Genomic DNA, 20893 nt, shown 5'->3' with positions numbered 1-20893 from the left:
GGAGAAGCATATTCCCTGGGAGTATCAGACTGGGAGCCTGATGTGGGACTTGATCCAGGGACTCCGGGATCATGACCTGAGCTGAAGGCAGTTGCTTAACCAACTGAGCCACCCAGGTGCCCCAAGGTGCCCCAGTCTTGCACATATTTTATTAGATATATACTTACATGTTTTATATTTTTGATTATTAATATAAATTATATTGTGTTAATGTCAAATTCCACTTGTTCACTGCTGGAAAGCAATTGACTTTTGTCTGTTAACCTTGTATCCTGCCATCTTATTGTAATCTCTTATTAGGTCCAGGAGGTTTTTTATCAGTTCTTTTGGATTTCTATAGTGATCATATCACCTGTGTCCTCTCCTCTCAAGGGTTCCAGGAATATTTTTTTCTTTTAATACATTAGAAATTGTATAGTTTTATTAAATAAAATATATGAAGTCCACACATAGTCCAAATAAAGCACTTCAGAATCCACTATGTGCTCCCTGGTCAAAAGACAGATTATAAGCAATCAAGAAGCATTCTTGTTCTTCTCATATAATGACCAGAGAGTTGTGCTTTCTTTGGTTTTCTAGACTGAGGCAAATTATTTAGTAAATGTGGATGTAAAATAAATTATACCCTTTTAGGAAAGAGTTAGCTGTACTTTGATATCTGAAGTTCTTTTGTTTGTTTCAATCTCATCAGCTGATATTCATGACTTCTATATATTCATGACTTTGTGACATAATTGCCATTAGGAAGATACATCAGGATTTTAATTGATTGCCAACTTTTTTTCCTGAAGAGTGATATGTTTATAGCAATATGTTTATAAAATTCAGAGTGTTCCTTTGTGTTACTTCAGTGATACCCTGAATACATACTTTATGTTGATTTACATCAGTGTTATGTCAGCCACAAACAGCATCTCTATTTAGGTTTTCTTCATACATTTTACATTTCAGGGTCCTCAGTCTTCCAAAGAAAAGTAGATACACACAAAGCCTATTTAATATAAAAGGGTCTTTCATATCTTCGATGCAGATCAATCAGCTCTGTGATTTCATACATAGACTAGGAGCAGAAGTGGAGCATGAAGTGATAATATTTGCTTTTCAGAAAACCTCAGATACCATGAATATAAAAAGGTGCATTGGAAATAGTTATATCTACCCAAATATCTGTCCTCTTGATCCTTTGAAGAAGTATATTGTCAAATAAATTGTTTCAATTCTGAATTATTTTCTATAGTGAATACTCTGATTTAGAGTAATATCTGAAAAGTGTTAATGACTTGCTGCTTTTACTATGAATTCAAGAAAAGTCGTTGATTTTTTCGTTGTGTTGAGCTTTTCACTTGTTAGGATGGAATGGTGACTTCTAAGCTCCTTAAATGCACAATCAGAATCTAGAAGTCTTTATAGTGTTTTCTAAGAAGTATTTATCTTCAGCCAAATTTGGTTTCAACTCTGTTGTTAATTCAAGTATTGAAGAGAGTGAAATTACTAAGGATTAGAAAAGAATAGAAAAGAAAAAAAGCTAATATAGTTATCCTTAACTCTTTGCACGTTAAACTGGGTATCATTTGATTATTTTGTTGACTGCTGCTTTTTCAAAAGAATTTTGCTCTCCCTGGAAAAACATATATGGGGTTGTTAATTTTGATTCCTATATTGTATCAGAGAGAAGAGTGGAACATGGTGGACTTTGAACAGTTAATGACCACTCAAAGAGATAGTGACAATTGTTACATAGAATGATTTGTAATTTTAGAAAGTGGTTTTACATTCATTATCTTATTTGGTGTTCACACTACTTAGAATGGTTGATATGGAGGTTTATTTCCTCTGCTTTGTAACTGAGGAAATTGAGAAACTGTTACTCTTGTCCAAACTGATATGTTGTAGTAAATAGTAGAGCCTACATGAAGATAAAAGATTTCTGGTTCAGAGGCTTGTGTACTTTCTACTGAACCACAGTCTTTATCCAGAACTAGGACAATAAGATGGTGTCCTGCATTTAGTGGCATAGAATATATATCTTTACCATTGTTTTGCCTTGGAACCTTGGAAATGATGAAGTAACCACTTTTTACCATGCACTCTGTTTTGATACTTAGCAATTTATGTCTTACAGAGTTGTGACACTTAAAATGCTTGAGAAGAAAGATTTCTTTGATTATTTTTTAAAAAAGATTTATTTTATTTATTAGCATTGGGGAAGAGGGTTGAGGTGGGGAGAGAGAGGATCTCAAGCAGACTGTGCACTGAGTACGGAGCCCAGTGTGGGGCTTGACCCCATGACCCTGACACCATGATCCAAGCCAAAATCAAGAGTAGGATGCCCAACTGACTGAGCAACCCTGGTGCCCCTTTAATTATTTTTATTTTAATTTCTCATTATTTACCAGCATTTTACCCATTTTTATTTACTTTGTTATTTTTACTTCTCATTATCATAATTGTTTTGTCATTATTATTACGTTAATGAGATATTACATTACAGACACATTTCATACTTAGAGGGGAAGGAAAGAACAGATTCAGGAAAGTAGGAAAACGGATGCCAGAATTTATACATTCAAATCAGTACTACCTTTCCAAACAGTAATCTTGAGAAGCTATATACTGCTGCCATTGCTCAAAATATCCAGTGGATCTCATTTTAAAAATAATGGGTATAGGATTTTATTTGCATCTATACAGAGAAGTACATATTCAACCTGAAAATGTTAGTCAACTCATTCAGTACTTGTTGGGTTTACATGATAATGATAATTAACATTCAGAACCTTTTTAACTAGGGTGTGTAGATTCGGAAACAATGGTTTTGATGAGTATTTTTGTAGAGTAGATTGATAGAGTGGATTATCTTTAAATTAATGATTTTTTTTCCCCCCTTAGTCAGCAGATAAGCAGCGAGCTCTAGAAGAAACCAAAGCCTACACCACCCAGTCCTTAGCAAGTGTTGCCTATCTGATAAATACCTTGGCCAACAATGTCCTACAGATGCTGGATATTCAGGCATCCCAGCTGCGAAGGATGGAATCTTCAATCAATCATATTTCGCAAGTGAGACAACACTGTTTTTCTATTTTGCCTATGAGGAACACTTGTTAAACACAAGCTATCTGTATCATGCTGGCAGCCTTTACTATGTGATTTTACTCATACATATGATTTGGAAAATACAAATTCAGTATCAGGTTGTTTTTTATTCTTTTTGTGGAGTGATTATCTTCTCTGTGATTTTGACAGGGAAGGAGATTTTAATGGTTTCTATTAAAATTCAGTAGTTCATGAAAATAATCAGCATTGAGGTAAAAATTTGTCTGGTTTCTTCCAACTTTTACCAGATTTCATGTTTCTTTATCTTTCTTAAAAGATATTAATATGATAGCCTTATCACTTCTTTAATTTTTTTTTTCTCTTGGTAGGATTTTTGTACTTGCTTCGGCAGCACATATGCTCCTGGTAGGATTTTTGTTTACCAGGATGGTACCATACATACATAATGGACATATTAACCTAAGTGAACTTACGAAATTATCCTTATATATAACTTAAAAAATTAATCTTATACTTCTTCCATTTTAAAATCTGTTCTCATAATATATAGAAACAATAAAATGGAAAAAAAACCCTTTTTCTACTGTTCAAACTTTTCACCTTTACTACTTTGCTGTACTTTGTTCCAATACTTTTTTCTTATAAATAGTTTTTTAAATGTAGCTGTGATTGTATTATGTATAGAATTTTGGATTTTACTGTTTTAACTTACTATGATAACAGACATCTTCCCATGATTATCAGACATCTTCCCATGATGTTATAAGCTCTTCATAAACATTTTTAATGGCTACATAATGTTGCATGTATATGTCATTACTTTCATACCCATTTTTGTATTTTGGAGCCATTTAAATACTTCACCGAAAAGCGACTTTGTAATTGCAAAATGAATTTTAAAAAACATTAAAAAGATAAAGGTTTTGATCTGCCTGCTTCTCTTTGATGAGATCTTTGGAACTTTTCTAGTTCAGCCCTGTTCTTTAAGTGACTTGATGTAGTATTCATTTTTTTGGAAGATTATTTATTTATTTGTCAGAGAGAGAGAGTATACACAGGGGAAGTGGCAGGCAGAGGGAGAAGCAGACTCCCTGCTGAGCAAGGAGCCACATGTGGGGACTCTGTCCCAGGACCCTGGGATCATGACCTGAGCTGAAGGCAGATGCTTAACTGACTGAGCCCCCCAGGCGTCCCTTGATGTAGTATTCGACACTCTTTTATAACTAAATGGTTAGAACTCTTCTGGAATAACAAGTTTTAAGATGTGCATTATAAAAAAGGACATTAGGGGCACCTGGGTGGCTCAGTTGGTTAAGCGACTGCCTTCAGCTCAGGTCATGATCTTGGAGTCCTAGGATCGAGTCCCATATCAGGCTCCCTGCTTGGCGGGGAGTCTGCTTCTCCCTCTGACCCTCCCTCTTCTCATGCGTGCTCTCTCTTTCTCTCTCTCTCTCTCTCTCATTCTCTCTCTCAAATAAATTTAAAAAATCTTTAAAAAAGGACATTATATTTTCTTTTTGTTTATCTTAAGAGTTCAGGACTCTTCTGAAATTGACTAATAAACAATTTTTCAAAGTCTGAAACTTAACTTGTATAATTAAATAAAATACAGTCCAGATAATCAAATCAGATATGGGAGTACTCATATTATTTCTGTTATTTGAAAGTTCCATCAGACTAATTTAGAGGGATTTGTTATTATTTAATACTAAATTTAATCTTAAATATGAATTTACTACTGTAACATTTTCTTTATATTCCGTATAACCTTTTATTTATTTATATTTTTTAGATTTTATTTATTTGACAGAGAGAGAGAGAGCGAGAGGGCAAGAGCAGGGGGAGTGTCAGGCAAAGGGAGAAGCAGGTTCCCCGCTGAGCAAAGACCCAGATGGGGTGCTTGATTCCAGGCCCCTGGGATCATGACCTGAGCCAAAGGCAGCCACTTAAGCAACTGAGCCATCCAGGAACTCCTAAACACTTTTTTTTTTTTTTTAAGATTTTATTTATTTGAGAGAGAGAGGGAGAGAAAGCACGGATGGGAAGTGGGGTCAGAGGGAGAAGCAGACTCCTGGCTGAGCAGAGAGCCTGATGTGGGGCTCAATCCTAGGACCCTGAAGCTGAAGGCAGATGCTTAACAGCCTGAGTTACCCAGGTACCCCTAAACTTTTTTTTTTTTTTTTTTAAAGTAGGCTCCTTGCCCAGTGTGGAGCCCAGTGCAGGGCTTTGAACTCATGAACCTGATCAAGACCTGAGCTGAGATCAAGGGTTAGAGTTTTAATTGACTGAGCCACCCAGATGCCACCCCCACATTAACTTCTGTAGACTGTATAATTTAAAATATTTTAAATAATGTAAATAATGTAAATATGTAAATAATGTAAAATATGTAAATAATGTATTACTGTGTCTCTTAAAGTAAAAAACAAACAAAACCCTAAAAGAATTGATGAGGTTTTTGTTTTTGTTGTTTTGTTTTTTGAATTGGTGAGTTTTAATGAATGAGATGTACTTTTTATTCAGAAGAGACCCCTTGGAAGAAACAATAATGATGAAATAGATGAACTTAGTTTTCTATAGGAGGAATGTTGATAAATTGCTAATCTGATAGAGAATTTTGAAGTTTACACTTGAAAGTCTTAAAGTTTTTGCATGTTTGAAGTCTTAGCAAAGGTCCTAAAAAAGAGGGGCGCCTGGGTGGCTCAGTGGGTTAAAGCCTCTGCCTTCGGCTCAGGTCATGATCCCAGGGTCCTGGGATCGAGCCCTGCATTGGGCTCTCTGCTCAGGAGGGAGCCTGCTTCCCTTCCTTTCTCTCTGCTTGCCTTTCTACCTACTTGTGATCTCTGTCTGTCAAATAAATAAATAAAATCTTTAAAAAAAAAAAAAGTCCTAAAAAAGAAAGACGAAAAGTGCGAATACAGAAGAAAAATTAATATATTAGAATTCCTAAAGAGGATGAACAGCTTGTTATTAGTTTGTAAGAGAAAATGGGAGTGATTGTGAAGGTGGTAGACAGTAAGCAAATGACAGTGAAAGATAATCATCTGTTTTTTTTAAGTAATCTCTGTATGCAGTGTGTGGCACGATCCAACTCATGACCCTGAGGTCGAGAGTCGGGTGCTCTACTGACGGAGCTAGCCAGGCTCCCCAATAATCATCTGTTTTTTGATAATTCTGTACTACTTTGGTAGAGAAAGTAGCAGTCTTGAGGAGGAAGGTGAGTAAGTCTACCTTAAGTTGTAGTTATTATGTATTCATTAATGAGAACATTTTATTTTTGAGTAGCATATAAATCTACATATAATTAGTAGGTCTAATTAGCATGGTCTTTTAAAATATTTTAATGGAATAAGTGAAAAATGGGAAAGATAAGCGGGTAGAGATTTAGAAGATCAGAAATAACAGGGACCTGAGTCAGAGCCCTGAATATGTTGAATCTTCTTTTTTACAATTTATTTATTTATTTATTTATTTATTCATATTTTTATTTGTTTTGAATCATCTTCATTTGGAGTTGAACAATCCCTGGATGGGTGAGGTTATCTGCAGCTGTCCCACACCTGTTAAGTCTATACAAAATAGTATGTTGAGCGAGAGGTTGAATAAGAGAAATGGGGTGATGGAGGCTATATCTAAGAAATCAGTAAATTTTTAAAAATTACATATTTTTCATTATTTGCTTTAAGGATTGAAATATTTTTCAGCTATGTTTAATGTATAGGTAGAGTCCTTTGTTTTAAAAGTTAAATGAGGGGCGCCTGGGTGGCTCAGTGGGCTAAGCCTCTGCCTTCTGCTCAGGTCATGATCTCGGGGTCCTGGGATCGAGCTCTGAGTCTGGCTCTCTGCTTAGCGGGGAGCCTGCTTCCCCCTCTCTCTCTGCCTGCCTCTCTGCTTACTTGTGATCTCTCTCTCTCAGTCAAATAAATAAATAAAATCTTTTTGAAAAAGTCAAATGAATTTAAACTGAAAAATTATTTTATAGTATGAGAAAACATTTTTTGTTTACGAAGCAAATACTCAGTAAATACTCTAAGTACAAGGATTGACAAGCTTTTTCTGTGAAGTGCCAGATAGTCAATATTTCAGGTATTGTGGGCCAAATATGTGGTATCAGTCTCATATTCTCTCTGTGTGTATTTTCTTTTAAAGATTTTATTTATTTATTTGACAGAGACCGCGAGAGTGGGAACACAAGGAGGGGGAGTGGGAGAGGGAGACGCAGGCCTCCTGCCAAGCAGGGAGCCTGATGCGGGGCTCGATCCCAGGACCCTGGGATCATGACCTGAGCCGAAGGCAGCTGCTTAACAACTGCACCACCCAGGCGCCCTGTGTGTATGTTTTTAAACAACTATTTAAAAATGTAAAAAACTATTTTTAGCTGGTGATATAAAAGCAGTCAGGGCAGATTTGGCATGTAAGCTGTAGCTTGCAAGCCCTTGTTCTAAAATACTGTTTTTTTTCCAAATGTTTGATACTTACATTTTTTAATTATTCTTATGCTTTATTAAAAATATTATGTTTTTAGAGGGAGCCAGGAAATTCTTACAATATCTTGAGACTACATTTTTTTTTTCAATTTGAGCAAAAATGTTAGGTTTTGAGAATTTGGAGAGAAGATTTGGAGAGAAGCAAAGAAAGGGAGGTTCAGTCAGGTCAAAGACAAGATTACATGTTTACTGGATTGGTTGTAGTATCAAGAGTTATTCTGTAAGGGTTGTCTTGGTAGGCTGGTTGACAACTAGGAGATAACAGATCTCTGAGGTATTTGATTTCTTTCCTTATTAGTATCTTTTTCCTGTCTCCTGGGTAGGAACCTTCACACTTTTTAGCCTCCTGTGCTCTAGCTCTTTTCTCCATAGGTTTGGGAATGAGGAGGGTCAGGGATCAAGGTCCTACTTTGGTTCTTCTGCTGACTTGCCTGACATTTGACCAACTTGAACTTCACTTTTCTCATCTGTAAAATGGTAGGACTGATTAGATGATTTCTGAGCTATCTTCCATTTTGAATTCTTTTTTCTTTTGAGATTCTCACAAATGAATTTTTGTTTTTTTTCTTTCTATTCTGCCGACTTTGCTGTGTACCTCAATCTGTGCCCCACTGACCTCAACCTTCTATTACTCTGATGTAACAATTATTTCCTAAATTATTCTGAATTAGAATCTGAGGATGGGAATTCCATTGATTCTACCAATTATGTATCCTGAAGATGTGTTAGGAACATACATAGTTGTGTTGTTTTCAACACAACGGAGTAATAACTCCTTCTCTAAACATCAAACAGGATAGAATACAACTATTTAGTGTCAGACTTTTTTTGTAGTAAATGGGTAATATAGCATTAAGTAGTGTACTAATTTATACCACACTCACCATCAGAAGTATTATGATAGGTTCTTGATGTGGATTACCTTAGGTATTTTAAGGATGGCAGTTTTATTATTATTATTATTTTAATTTTTAAGTAATCTCTTACACCCATTGTGGGGGTCGCACTTACAACCCTGAGATCATGCTCCACTGAGTGAGCCAGCCAGCTGCCCCAAGAATGGCAGATTTTTTTTAAAGATTTATTTTTTTCACTTTTATTTTTATTTTTTTTTTAAAAGATTTTATTATTTGACAGACAGAGATCACAAGTAGGCAGAGAGAGAGGGGGGGAAGCAGGCTCCCCACTGAGAGAGCCCAGTGTGGGGCTCAATCTCAGGACCCTGGGATCAGGGCCTGAGCTGAAGGCAGGCACTTAACTGACTGAGCCACCCAGGCGCCCCCAAAATTCAATTTTAAATTGAGGAAATCGTACTAAAGTTTATCAATATGTAATTATGCATAAAAATATGATTTATACAGTTCTTAAATTAACTTTTTTTTTTAAGATTTTATTTATTTATTTGACAGGGAGAGATCACAAGCAGGCAGAGAGGCAGGCAGAGAGAGGAGGAAGCAGGCTCCCCGCTAAGCAGAGAGCCCGATGCGGGGCTCGATCCCAGAACCCTGGGATCATGACCTGGGCCAAAGGCGGAGGCTTTAACCCACTGAGCCACCCAGGCGCCCTTTAAATTAACTTCTTATGTATAGTTTATATCATTTTATTAAAAAATGAATAACTGAAAATTACCATTTAGTAGTACCTAATTTGTTTTATGGGACATGAATAATTTAAAGCGTATTTGTCATTTAAATAATTAAATACTTATTTGAAACAGTAACTTACTAATAAAAAATGGAAACATTTGAAAACACTCAACTTAGTTGAGTTAATCCACTGTAGCTGTTTGCAGATGTTTTCCTACACTGATGGTCTGTGGTCTGAGGTACTTGTGCAGTACAGTCTCCTCTCGATTATCTGTGTTAATGGGACACAACAGCGCATGGATAATCCTAAAACAAAGTACTTGATAGAGTACCTTCTCAGTATCTGTTGTGGCCTGTATGTGTTTGGATCCATGAAGGAGCTGTGAGAATGGGTCTCAGGCTTACAAGGGAGCTGGGAGCCAGTATGACTATCTCAGGGTGATAAGAGGTGTTTTCGAGGCCTTGGGTTTAGCACTGCAGAGCTGAGATGTCATGGGGAGGCCCGCAGCATGTGAAATCAGACCCGGCAATTGCATCATAAGGATCTTTCAGTAAGAATAGTCCACACAGTTGCAGTGATATTACTTGGTGTGTTTTTGGTTAACAGGTAGCAAAAAACAGTAGTGTTTATTAGAAGTGTACTTGCATTAGTTTTGGTCATCTTTGTGTGTTAAACACATATTTTACTTGCCACAGGTAAAAGCTGTTACTGAGATCTCTACTAAGTAAGAATAAACTTATTGTCGTGTAACTAGTTATTTCCGAAATCCAGGACAAATTTGGAATACTTTTTTCTTACTATTAAAATTCTTCCTAAATATCAGTATTGAACTAGTTCTTCCAAAATTTAACTTTAATGCATTCTAGTTTTGTAATGTCAAAGAATATTATGAAGGCAAATGCAGTGGTGATTAGTGAAAGCTATGAATTTGATTTAGGAAAAACAGAGAAGTCATATTTTTAATTAAAAACATCATAGGAGCTTTACAAAAATTCTTTTAAAACTTACAGTTGGCTGTGAGTTGATGAGTGCTGAAGCTGGATGGTAGGTAAATATAGAGAGAGGAGTGTTCATTCTGTTACTCTAATTTGAATACAATTTTCCCCAGGAGAAAGCTTTGAAAAATTTGAAGTAGGTGATTGCTGAAAATTTCAGAATGTTATGGACCAAACTTTCTCCTCCTTCCTTATGGAATAGATTTGTTGTTCTCTGTTATTCAGACTCCAAATAAAACCATAGCTATTTTCTGAATATATATTTGATTTTGTTCACAAGAACTCCTACAGTTCAGCCAAGTGTGGTAGTAAGTTGGCAAGAATACAAATTATGCTCTTTGGTTATCTTAACCACTTATTACTTTTATTATGTAGATATTTTTAAAAAGCGAATGAAACCGAATATCTGTACGTAGCCAGACACTAGAGACATTCATCTCTTAAGTCAACTCTTGTGACAAGTTTGGAAACAATTGATATTTGAGAGGGCATAAAGTGAGGACAAGTGAATTTGTCTTTCCTCTACATCACTGGTTCTCGAGCAGTGAGTTTTACCCCCATGGGGACATTTGGCAATGTCAGACAGTTTTGGTTCTCACAGCTTGGTTCCGGGGAGAGCTGCAGGTCTGCTGGGATACTTGTTCACACCACGCAATACTCAGGACAGCCTCCCACAACAACAAAATTATCAAAATGTTAAGAGGGTCGCTGTTGAGAAAACCTGCTCTCCTTTTCTAAGATGTAGGAATTATTTTAGAGTAGACAGCTAGGAATATTATATAACCAAACTAAATTCTTTTGATTTTCCATGGATATGTATGCTGTCAAGAATTATGTTTTAAACATGCCTTCAGTTTTTACTTAGAATTAATATAAGAAGCAACATTTTTCTCTTCAAAATTCCTCCAACCAATTCTTTTTAAAGTTTAGTGCTGGGAAAATTATCCTTCCTGATGAAGGGATGTACTTTTTGAAACTCATTGTTTGCACTTTGCCTTCCCTCCCAGGAAGCTGGAAGAGCCCAAATTAGGCTTATAGTTCTGAGATCTTTTCCTTTGCTATATTGGTTTTTGTTTTATCCTTAGTACAGTGATCTGTGGGTTTACGGGCTGTGTGTTCGTGTGTATATAAAGTGAAAACAGTAGTATGTAAGTGCCTCTAGGCCCCAGGCATGATCAGATGTTTTCAGTGCTTTTTAAAAAAAGTCTCAGTTTTTTCAAACAGTTAAAAAATATGTGCTTAGTATAAAATGTAATTGTGTATTAATGCAGATATGGAAAATCGCTTTCCCATTTTTATTCTCCGGAAATTTTTTAATATTTTCACCACAAAAATTTGAAATTGAAGGTTCAATTTGCAGTAAACTTAGAATTCTACTCTGGACGTTGGGTTTGCATTCTTATGGTTTCTTTTCTTTTCTTTTCTTTTCTTTTTTTTAAGATTTTATTTATTTATTTGTCAGAGAGAGAGCACAAGCAGGGGAATGGCAGGCAAAGGAAAAAGTAGGCTCTCCACTGAGCAGGGACTCCGATGTGAGACTCGACCCCAGGACCCTGGGATCATGACCTGAGACTAAGGCAGACGCTTAACCTCCTAAGCCACCCAGGTGCCCCGCTTTCAGATGTCTTTTTCTTTTTTCTTTCTTTTGTTTTTTTCTTTAAGATTTTATTTGTTTATTTGAGAGAGCACAGAGGGAGAGTGAAAGGGAGAAGCAGACTCCCCACCTAGCAGAGAGCCCAATGTGGGGCTCCATCCCAGGACCCTGAGATCATGACCTGAGCCAAAGGCAGATGCTTAATCTCCTGAGCCACCCAGGCACCCCCGTTTTCAGATTTCTTAAAGTGATAGTTAATACTGTCACAATGGTTATCATCTTTTCATTTCTATGTTATTACCGGGTTCTATTTTAGGAGAGGGGAAAGTGAAGTAGGGCCGGGGAGGAAGTAATGTCTGTTAATTGCTGCTTGAGCCAGGAGTGGTGTGAGAGATATGAACAATTTTAGTGGGGTTTTTTCCAACTTTTTTGACTGCAACGCACAGTAAAAATATATTTTACATTGCATCCAATACACAATTTCTGTATATATTCTGTATATCTATCTATATATAGTTATATACATAAATAAATGTTTCAGGAAAAAATAATATGTGTACATACAGTCTAGTATTTCTGTTCTTTTTTATTTAAAATCATTGCTGTTCACATTCCACTAAATTACAACCTGCTGTTTGAAAAATGCCATTTAAGTGTATTAGTTATCTGTGTTTGTGCAGAAAGTCACCATCTATTAGCAAATAGAAGACTAAGTAAAAAAACACATTTATCCTATGTGAACATTTAATAAATAGGATGAATTAATGAAATATTTTATAAATATTTGTCATGATAAAATCTAAGCAAACTTAAGTGTTTTGTTTTGTTTTGGTAAAAAGATGACTGTTAACATTGTATGTATATTTAAGCCTCTCTCTTTTTTTTTTTGGTAAATAAAAAAGCATTTGAACACCAATGGAAATTATACTAATAGGTCATTTTAAAATGTAACCAAATTAATACTTGGGGCTTTCTTAATCATTATGTTAGTTTAAATATTAATGGAGTTTGGGGAAAAGTTAGCATGCTTTAACCCAAGGGTTGGCACACTTTTTCTGTGAAGGCCCAGCTAATAAATATTTTAGGCTTTGCAGGCCATGCAGTCTTTGTTTTAACTTCTCATCTCTGCCTTTGTACTGTGAATATATGTATGCAAGTAGAATAGCTGTGGACCAATAAAATTTTATTTATGGGAACAGAAATTTGAATTCTGTATAATTTTCATGTTATGACATTATCTTTTTCTGACTCTTAAAAACCACTAAAACATGTAAACACTACTCCTGGGTTGTTAAAAACAAACCAAACAAAAACTTCAGGTTGTAAAAAAACAGGTTGTGGGCCAGATTGGGTCTGCCAGCCATGATTTGCAACCCTTGCTTCAGCGTAAGAATGGAGAAAGCCAGTAGGTCCAAAAAGAACAAAATTTAGCAGTGGAGTTTAAGTATATGAATAATGATGTTAAATCTCTGAGCATTTATATTTTTATTTTTCTGAGTAATAGAGCTATACATTTTTGTGTTGTGTTTCTATTATGTTTTGCAGACTGTTGATATTCATAAAGAGAAAGTTGCAAGAAGAGAGATCGGTATTTTGACTACCAATAAAAACACTTCAAGGACACATAAAATTATTGCTCCGGCCAATCTTGAACGACCAGTTCGTTATATTAGAAAACCTATTGACTATACAATTCTAGATGATATTGGACATGGAGTAAAGGTAAGTATAATTTTTGTCAACCTTTTCAAAAGAGTAGCCCATAATGGAACTAACTCTTTAGAAAATTAAGCTTTTGTCTTTTCTTTCTTAGAAGCCCAAGTTTTGGCCCAGTTGTGGTTCTGAAGATTCCTTACTACTATAACTATTTTATCTTTCTTGCTTCTTCTTAGTGCTGTGTTTTCAAGTTTTAAATAGTCATCTTTAAATAAATTGCATTTACTTAATCGGTTATGAGACTACCTTATATAGATCAGGCAAATAAGTATGGCATAATTTTTCTACTCTTTTAATGATTTAATATGACTAATTAAAAATTTCCTCAGCATGTTCTTAAAGTACCTTATCTCAAACATTTATCAGCAAAGCTTTGGCATTAGTGTTCAGAAGGAACATGTATAAACAACCATGTACTTTGAATCTTTCTAAAATAATTTTACCTAAATATTTTGGGTGAGAATAGTGTAGATGAAAGTAACATGTGAATTAATATTTCCACTGGTTTTGAATATGCAGCCATTATATATATTGGCTGTTTTTTAAAATGTTTTGGAGTGTCTGCTGTATAGTGCCATGATCAAAGCTGAGGTGCATATAAATTTCATTTAAATTGGTATTTATACTTAAGTAACTATTTGGAGCTTCCATTAAGCATTAAGTTACTTAAAGCTTTCATCTTAATCAGTGATTTGAAAGGCATTGACTTATCAAATGTGACTTTGAATACATATTTACATATGTGTGAAACTGTATGGTTTATACAGTTGATTTTTGTCTACATAAGCAAATTGAAACTGAAAAAATACCCTACTGTTATGGCTAGAAATCGGTTAAATGTAAATTTAATGTAGATCTAGGTAAAAGAAAACATACAATGTAAATTTAAAAAAGTCTTTTTCTTAGAATTTTGATATAAGCATTATTTGGAGTTTGATATTTAATTTTATAAAATATTTAAAATTTTACAATTTGAGATTTATTCATGGCTAGTAACTGCTGATAGAAAATTTTAGGGTAGTGCCAGAATCTGATCACAGTAGGCACTTAGAATGTAAAGCATTGCATTTGTGCTTGTCCACTTACATAATAAACACATGATTTCCTTCCCACTCCAGTTCTTACTTAATTCAAGTAAAATGTTATTCTTTTGGGACTCTGTACTCTTTTTTATTATTTGAACTTTCAGTGTTTAGGGGTCACTAATTTGAAGAAATCTTATTAAAGTTTTTGAATAAAACAATGTCATATAATTTCATCAAAAAACCCTCCTGTTCATGACACATTCTGCTTTGACCACTCTTTCTATGATCTACTGAAACATTATTTTTTAATGCTGAATGCTTAACTTGTTTTTTCTTTGTTTTATTCCTTTCTCTTCACATCCTGAAGTTCCAACTAACCTTTCAATGCTTTTTTTCCTTACCTCTTTTATTTGCTCCATTTATGCATTAAGTGGTTGCTTAGATTTAAGGTAAGAGATTCCAGGGCTGGATTTCCATTCTTTGTTCTTATGTAGAATATTACATACGGGGAGTGAAGAGATATTTGGCACTTGGCCTTCTAAAATCAGCAAATCCTCTTAATTTTTAAAAAATTTTGTTATGCAGCTTTGTGGTGTGTCTTCATGTTCTGTGAGGGCAGATTTTTTTTTGTCTGTTTTGTTCACCACCCGGTCTTGTGTGCCTAAAACAGTACCTGATGCAAACATTAGGTGCTCAGTAAATATTTTTGAATAAATGCTTATTTTGCAATGTTAATATATTTTGTGAAACTAAAATATGTTACCCTATCATAAAATGTCACTATAAGTAAAATTAGGTGGACTTTTGTAAATGTAGAATCTATGTTACGGATTGGAGGGCCAACTAATGTGCTTTATTTAACCCTCCCCCTGTGTAATAGCCTTTTTATTCTATAAATGGTGTGCTTTACTATACACCTTGTGGCCAGTATGTCATTATCTCTTGACTCTTAGTCAATGTAAAGAAATTGAGAAGTGGAAAATATTCAGTGTTATGGTTTTTTTTTTAAGTTGCAGTATCGTGTATTTTGCAAGAAGCAACATTAGTTTCTCTTTTTCAAATTGCTATATAGAAGATATATTTCAATATAAATTCACTTTAAGAGTTTTACTAGCTGAGTATTAATTATATCAAAACATCAAAAGTTCATGAGTGTTTAACAAAATATACATTAAGAATTAGAAATATTTATTTTAGTAACACTTTAGGGTTTGTTTGTTTTTTCACATTTTTGTATTTTGGAGAATTAATGGTACAAGACATTCAGGTGTATTCAAGAAGCATTTAAATAGAATGTTACTAAAATTATTTTCATCTAACTTAGCATGTATTTCCTTTTTGTTCTTATTTTCTTAGCTAAACTTTATAACTTCTTTTCAAATACATTTTCTTTCAAAACCCTGTTATTTGCCTTGTCTTCAGTGTAGAAAGTGATAACAGACGATAACTGGATCTGAATCATTAGCTACTAATACCAACCATGGCCACAGACATTTTGACAGATCCTGGTAGAGAGCTGAGACTAGAGGAGTCAAGCAAATAAACTTCTTGTGTTACTGAGTAGAATGTTGGGTCCAAGCCCTTAGTCTTGGTGAGTGGGGCATGTGGAATTTGTGAGGATACTCCTTCTGCATTATATACAAAGAACTAAACCCAAAGCAGTATGTGACTACCTTAGCTCTTTTCCTGTAAATATTGTATTTAAATTTTAGCTATTGATATGTTTTTTTTCCAAAGTGATAAAAGTGCACAGAAAGATTACCTGAAGGAAAAACACAGAAATGGACCAGTTCTTTTTCCCTCTAAGTTTAGACCAGCTGGCTTATCCTACTCTGCCATGCTCATTTCCTCCAAACCCAACTATGATTCCATCTTGACCTTCCTGGATTCAGAATCTATTCCATGTGGGAGATAGATCAAAATGAGTAGGAGATGAGAGAAGCCCCTAGAAAGAAAGGAAGTATCACACTTGTATAAGACTCCTTCACGTCTTTGCTGTTTGTACCAACCATAAGGCTTCACTCCTGAGTACTGTGGCTTTATGTAGGTATTTCTGCAATATCTGGGTAGAATTGCCTGGTGAAAAGAGTACCCTGAATTCATCCTAGAAGCTAGAATGCACCCGTGCTCTGTCTTTTCTTTCTCTCTGCTTTGTGAATGTCTGTCTTCTCTGTTAACTTGTAGCAAGCACATGGTTAATAACTTTAGGTGAACCAAAACAAAGTAGAGTGAAAAAGATGTTCAGTGTATAACAAATCATTTCTCTTTTTATTCTGGTATTAAAAAATGGAGCAGTTTTGGAAGGGTGATTAATGGAATAATTTAATACATTAAGGTAGAAAATAGAATTAAAGAGAAAATGTTATAGTTGGAAGGGGCTGCAGTGGTTTAGTGGTTTAAGTGGTTTCCAACTGATCTTGGATACCTGTGGATTATATCAAGTGCCCTAAAGGTCCCCTGATGTTTGTTGGTGGAGTTATCTGCTACTTTGATTTCCTCAGTTCTTCATGAACTCTGTGTTTGCTCTTGTTGCTGTCAGACTTTTGATCCTTTTCAGACAGACTCTAAACAAAGATCACACTTTGGGATTTGACATCACACATGGGATTTGACTGAGAAGAATTCTCCATACTAAAAGTTGAATTTTTAACATTTTATATAGCATGTTCTCCGCAGTCAACTAAAGAAAATAATAACATAAATTTCAGTTGTAAAGGACCATGAACCACCGTGAGAACACGCTATGGTCAAACTCCTGATTACAGCTTTGATTTCCCTCGAAGAATCTCCTAGTCCTTTTCTTTCTTTCTTTCTTTTTAAATAAGTTGAACTTATTTATTTGACAGACAGAGATCACAAGTAGGCAGAGAGGCAGGCAGAGAGAGAGAAGGAAGCAGACTCCCTGCGGAGCAGAGAGCCTGATGCGGGGCTCGATCCCAGGACCCTGAGATCATGACCTGAGCCAAAGGCAGAGGCCTTAGCCCACTGAGCCACCCAGGTGCCCCTCTCCTAGTCCTTTTCTTGCTAGCCCTGGGAATTGAAGTAGGAACATGTATCTACTCTGAGGAGAGGGATAGAGATCTATAGGAAGACAAAAAATTATGTATTGGGTGAGACTGTGGGGAATAATATGACAGTGAATGAAGGGCCCAGAGGTGCTTGACCACAGCTTCTGCCCATGCTCACTATTCCACATCCAGATACAGCTATCCATAGCACTCCTCTTCTCTCTGTATATTTATTTACTTATGTATTTATTTAAAGATTTTATTTATTTGACAGAGAGAGAGAGATCATAAGCAGGCAGAGAGGCAGGCAGAGAGAGAAGGGGGAAGCAGGCTCCCCGCTGAGCAGAGAGCCCGATGTGGGACTCGATCCCAGGACCCTGAGATCATGACCTGAGTCGAAAGTGGAGGCTTAACCCACTGAGCCACCCAGGCGCCCCCTCTGTGTATATTTAAAACCTGCTCTCTCTTTTTTTTTTCTTTTTTTAAACAGTCCAGCTTAGACTTTTCTCTGAACCTTTTTGTAGTTTTTCCTTCTCATATTGATATTTCTTTTTTAGAGATTTCTATATAATTTATAGACATTCCTTTTTGTTTAAAACATAGGAGTCATATTTTATTCCAAAGTACTTTAAATTCCTTAAAAGCAGAGGCATCATTTTATGGGCCTTTGTGTCCCATTCCACCTCCCCCCGCCCCCAGCGCCAAACGTCCCCCTTAGTTTGTACCTCGGGGTCTGGTAGGTAATAAGTGGTTGGTAAATGAGGGATATACTCCAGATATCATTTTAGAATGAGTCTGCCACTGTTCTATCACAGCAGAACATGTGTCAGGGGGAGATTTCTTCACAGCAGAAGTGATGTCCTTTGTGAACTAGAGATACTGGCGAGCCCGCTTTATAAAAACACTGAAGTTCCCAGGGTACCGGAGAGCACTGAGGTTTATAGAGAACATTATATTATGATGTATCAAGGTTCAAGGAGATACTGAATGTCCCGAAAAGGCATAGAGCAGGAAAGGTAGGAGCATTATAGAAAAAATATTAAGGCATGAGAATGGGCCTGATGCTTGGTGCTAGTTGTAGAGCTCTCCAAAGCCGGGGAAGGAGGACCATTCTTTGAACATAAAGGAACTTCTCTACCTCCAGTTTTATCTGCATTCCTTAGTCACAGTCCAGTTGCAAAGTATTTGAGCCTCATCACTTAAATGAAATATTTCTTCTGCTTTGAGGTTTTTTTTTTTGTAGGGAAAAAAAGAGGGATGTTTCCTACTCTTCCTCCTTGTACTTAATACCTGCTTTACTTAGCTTTCAATGATGACTTTCCCCTTTATGGAATTAAAAAATACCCTCGTAATTGAGTGATTGTTGAAGTCAGCCACCAAACTACATGCTGATTCCCAAATAAAACTTGAAAAGTATAATGAGCGAGCCCACTCATGCTTCAGGAGCATTAACTACATGTTTATATGCCAAGCGATAGTTCTGTTTATGTTTACAATTTGTTTTAAAGTTTCATGTGGGATTGCTGCTATAGAGTGGGTACAGTTTTGCTTTGCTTTCTTTGTCCCGAGTTGATGGTGTGGTGTTCTCTTTCTCTGTCTCTGTCTTTTAATCTCTCTCCCTGGAGGTCCCCTTCACCATACACACAATTTAGTCTGTGTTTTGCTGCTTGTGAGTGTTGTCTCCCCGCAAACTTCCCTCAAAATAGTGTCTAGAACTGTGATCGCTCTCCAGTAAATTTTTTTATCAAATGATTTTATATTTGAAATACACTTTCTTTAGTTATAAAACAGAGCCCACCTGTGATAAATTAAGTTTTATCTGGCAGTTATTCCTGTTCTTTCCCCTTTTCCTTAAATTAGATGGCAGTATTTATATTTCTTTAAAGATTTCTTTCTTTCTTTATTTGAGAGAGAGCACAAGTGTGAGTGGGAACAGAGGGAAAGGGACGGGTGCGGGGAGAGAAGCAGACTCCCCACTGAGCACAGAGTCCCACAAGCTCACAGCCGTGAGAGGTCGTGACCTGAGCTGAAATCAAGAGCGGGTGCTCAACCGACTGTGCCACCTAGGTGCCCCCGGTATTTATATTCTGCATAGCAGAGTCATTGTTTTACTTAGCATGGAAGCATTTTCCACAAAGGAAGACCACCTTGAAGAAATATTGAAAAATTCTTTTAGCTTAATATAAGAGTACAGTATCAGTGACGTATAAAATTACAGTTTTTTGGACATTCAGCAGGGCCTTTTTTGTTTCTTCAGTGATTTAAGTTACGTATCCAAACCCCATTAACCAAGCAGATATAATTATTTGATGATCCTACAGATCATAAAATGTGTCAAGTTTTATTTATGGAACTGTCCATCAGATTTTAATTTATTATAGAATGTTTATATTTTTTTAATTGATTAGAAGATACTGCAATTTAAAAAAAACACTTTAGATACCAAAACCTTGAATCAAAGTTGGAAAGCTGTTTTCAAGTATTTTAGCTATTCCATGTATAGAATAAAATTCTCTTTTACTTTTTCTGTCCCTGCTCCTTTTCCTTCCCGTTTCTAGCAAATTGATGTAGTTTAGTGTGGCTCACCTACTTCTCCCTCGTCACTTAAAGTAACTTTGGGTTTTATGTTGTTTAAGGTTGAGCTTAAAGGACTTTGGTTATACTATAAAAAATCTTCTGGTATCATAAATGAAGATTACAGTTTGAAAAGCTACTGTTTTTTGTCATATTACTCCTAAAATTTTCCCCAAATGTGGACTGATTTTTTTCAAAAATTTTCTGGCATTTTCATTTTAAGATATGATTAGTATACCCTCTATTATTAATGAGGGGAAGAACAAGGATAAGTTAATCTTTATTCTTACTTAATAACCGGTTTGTTTTGTATTTGTTTAAAAGTAACAAAAGGATTATAGATGAATGTTTCACATTAAAAATATTGACATCTCAAAGGTATCATTTGTCATTAAAGATTGTTTTAACATCACACACAACCTGTTCACTGGGCTATTCATTTGAAGAGTCTGTTTCTTGATACATTATTTCTTGTCTATTCAGATAACAACTAGTCTTTTAAGAGTTTTACAAATTGCATTTAAGCCAGAATTAATTTTGACAGCCTCAGTACTCTGTATACAATTATGAGTTTTAAAATTTGTATTTTGAAATACAATTATAAATGTATCCTGATTTCAGTGGTGTAATGTCTTACAGTTTCATTTTATAACTTGAATACTCCAGATATATTCTTATTAGAAAAGATTTTTTTTTAAGTATTTGGCAATCCAGAATATTAGGGGCTTGAAATAGGGTCAGGTATGAACCTATCTGTTGAACATTTACTCTGACCCATTGGTAATTTCAAACAGTTTGAGACTGTATTTGTGAATGACTTCTCTTGCCGCTTTAAGACATGCAGATTTCTAGA

At 35.5% G+C, this 20893-nt stretch overlaps 1 protein-coding gene across 8 annotated transcripts in view; it reads left to right on the top strand.

Moving 5' to 3' along the window:
* Positions 1–20893, top strand: part of ABI2 (abl interactor 2) — a 111245-nt gene that overhangs the window by 59522 nt on the left and 30830 nt on the right. For all 8 annotated transcript variants that reach the window (XM_080798133.1, XM_080798132.1, XM_080798137.1 and 5 more), the window contains exons 2-3: positions 2890–3057; positions 13263–13439. In XM_080798133.1, the coding sequence (XP_080654259.1) occupies positions 2890–3057; positions 13263–13439 (345 nt within the window). The remainder of the gene's footprint in view (positions 1–2889; positions 3058–13262; positions 13440–20893) is intronic.

This window comes from Martes martes, assembly GCF_963455335.1.
Source record: "Martes martes genome assembly, chromosome: 3".
Taxonomy (NCBI): domain Eukaryota; kingdom Metazoa; phylum Chordata; class Mammalia; order Carnivora; family Mustelidae; genus Martes; species Martes martes.
The sequence above is the reverse complement of the archived record's forward strand: the minus strand, read 5'-3'. Positions and strand labels throughout refer to the sequence as shown.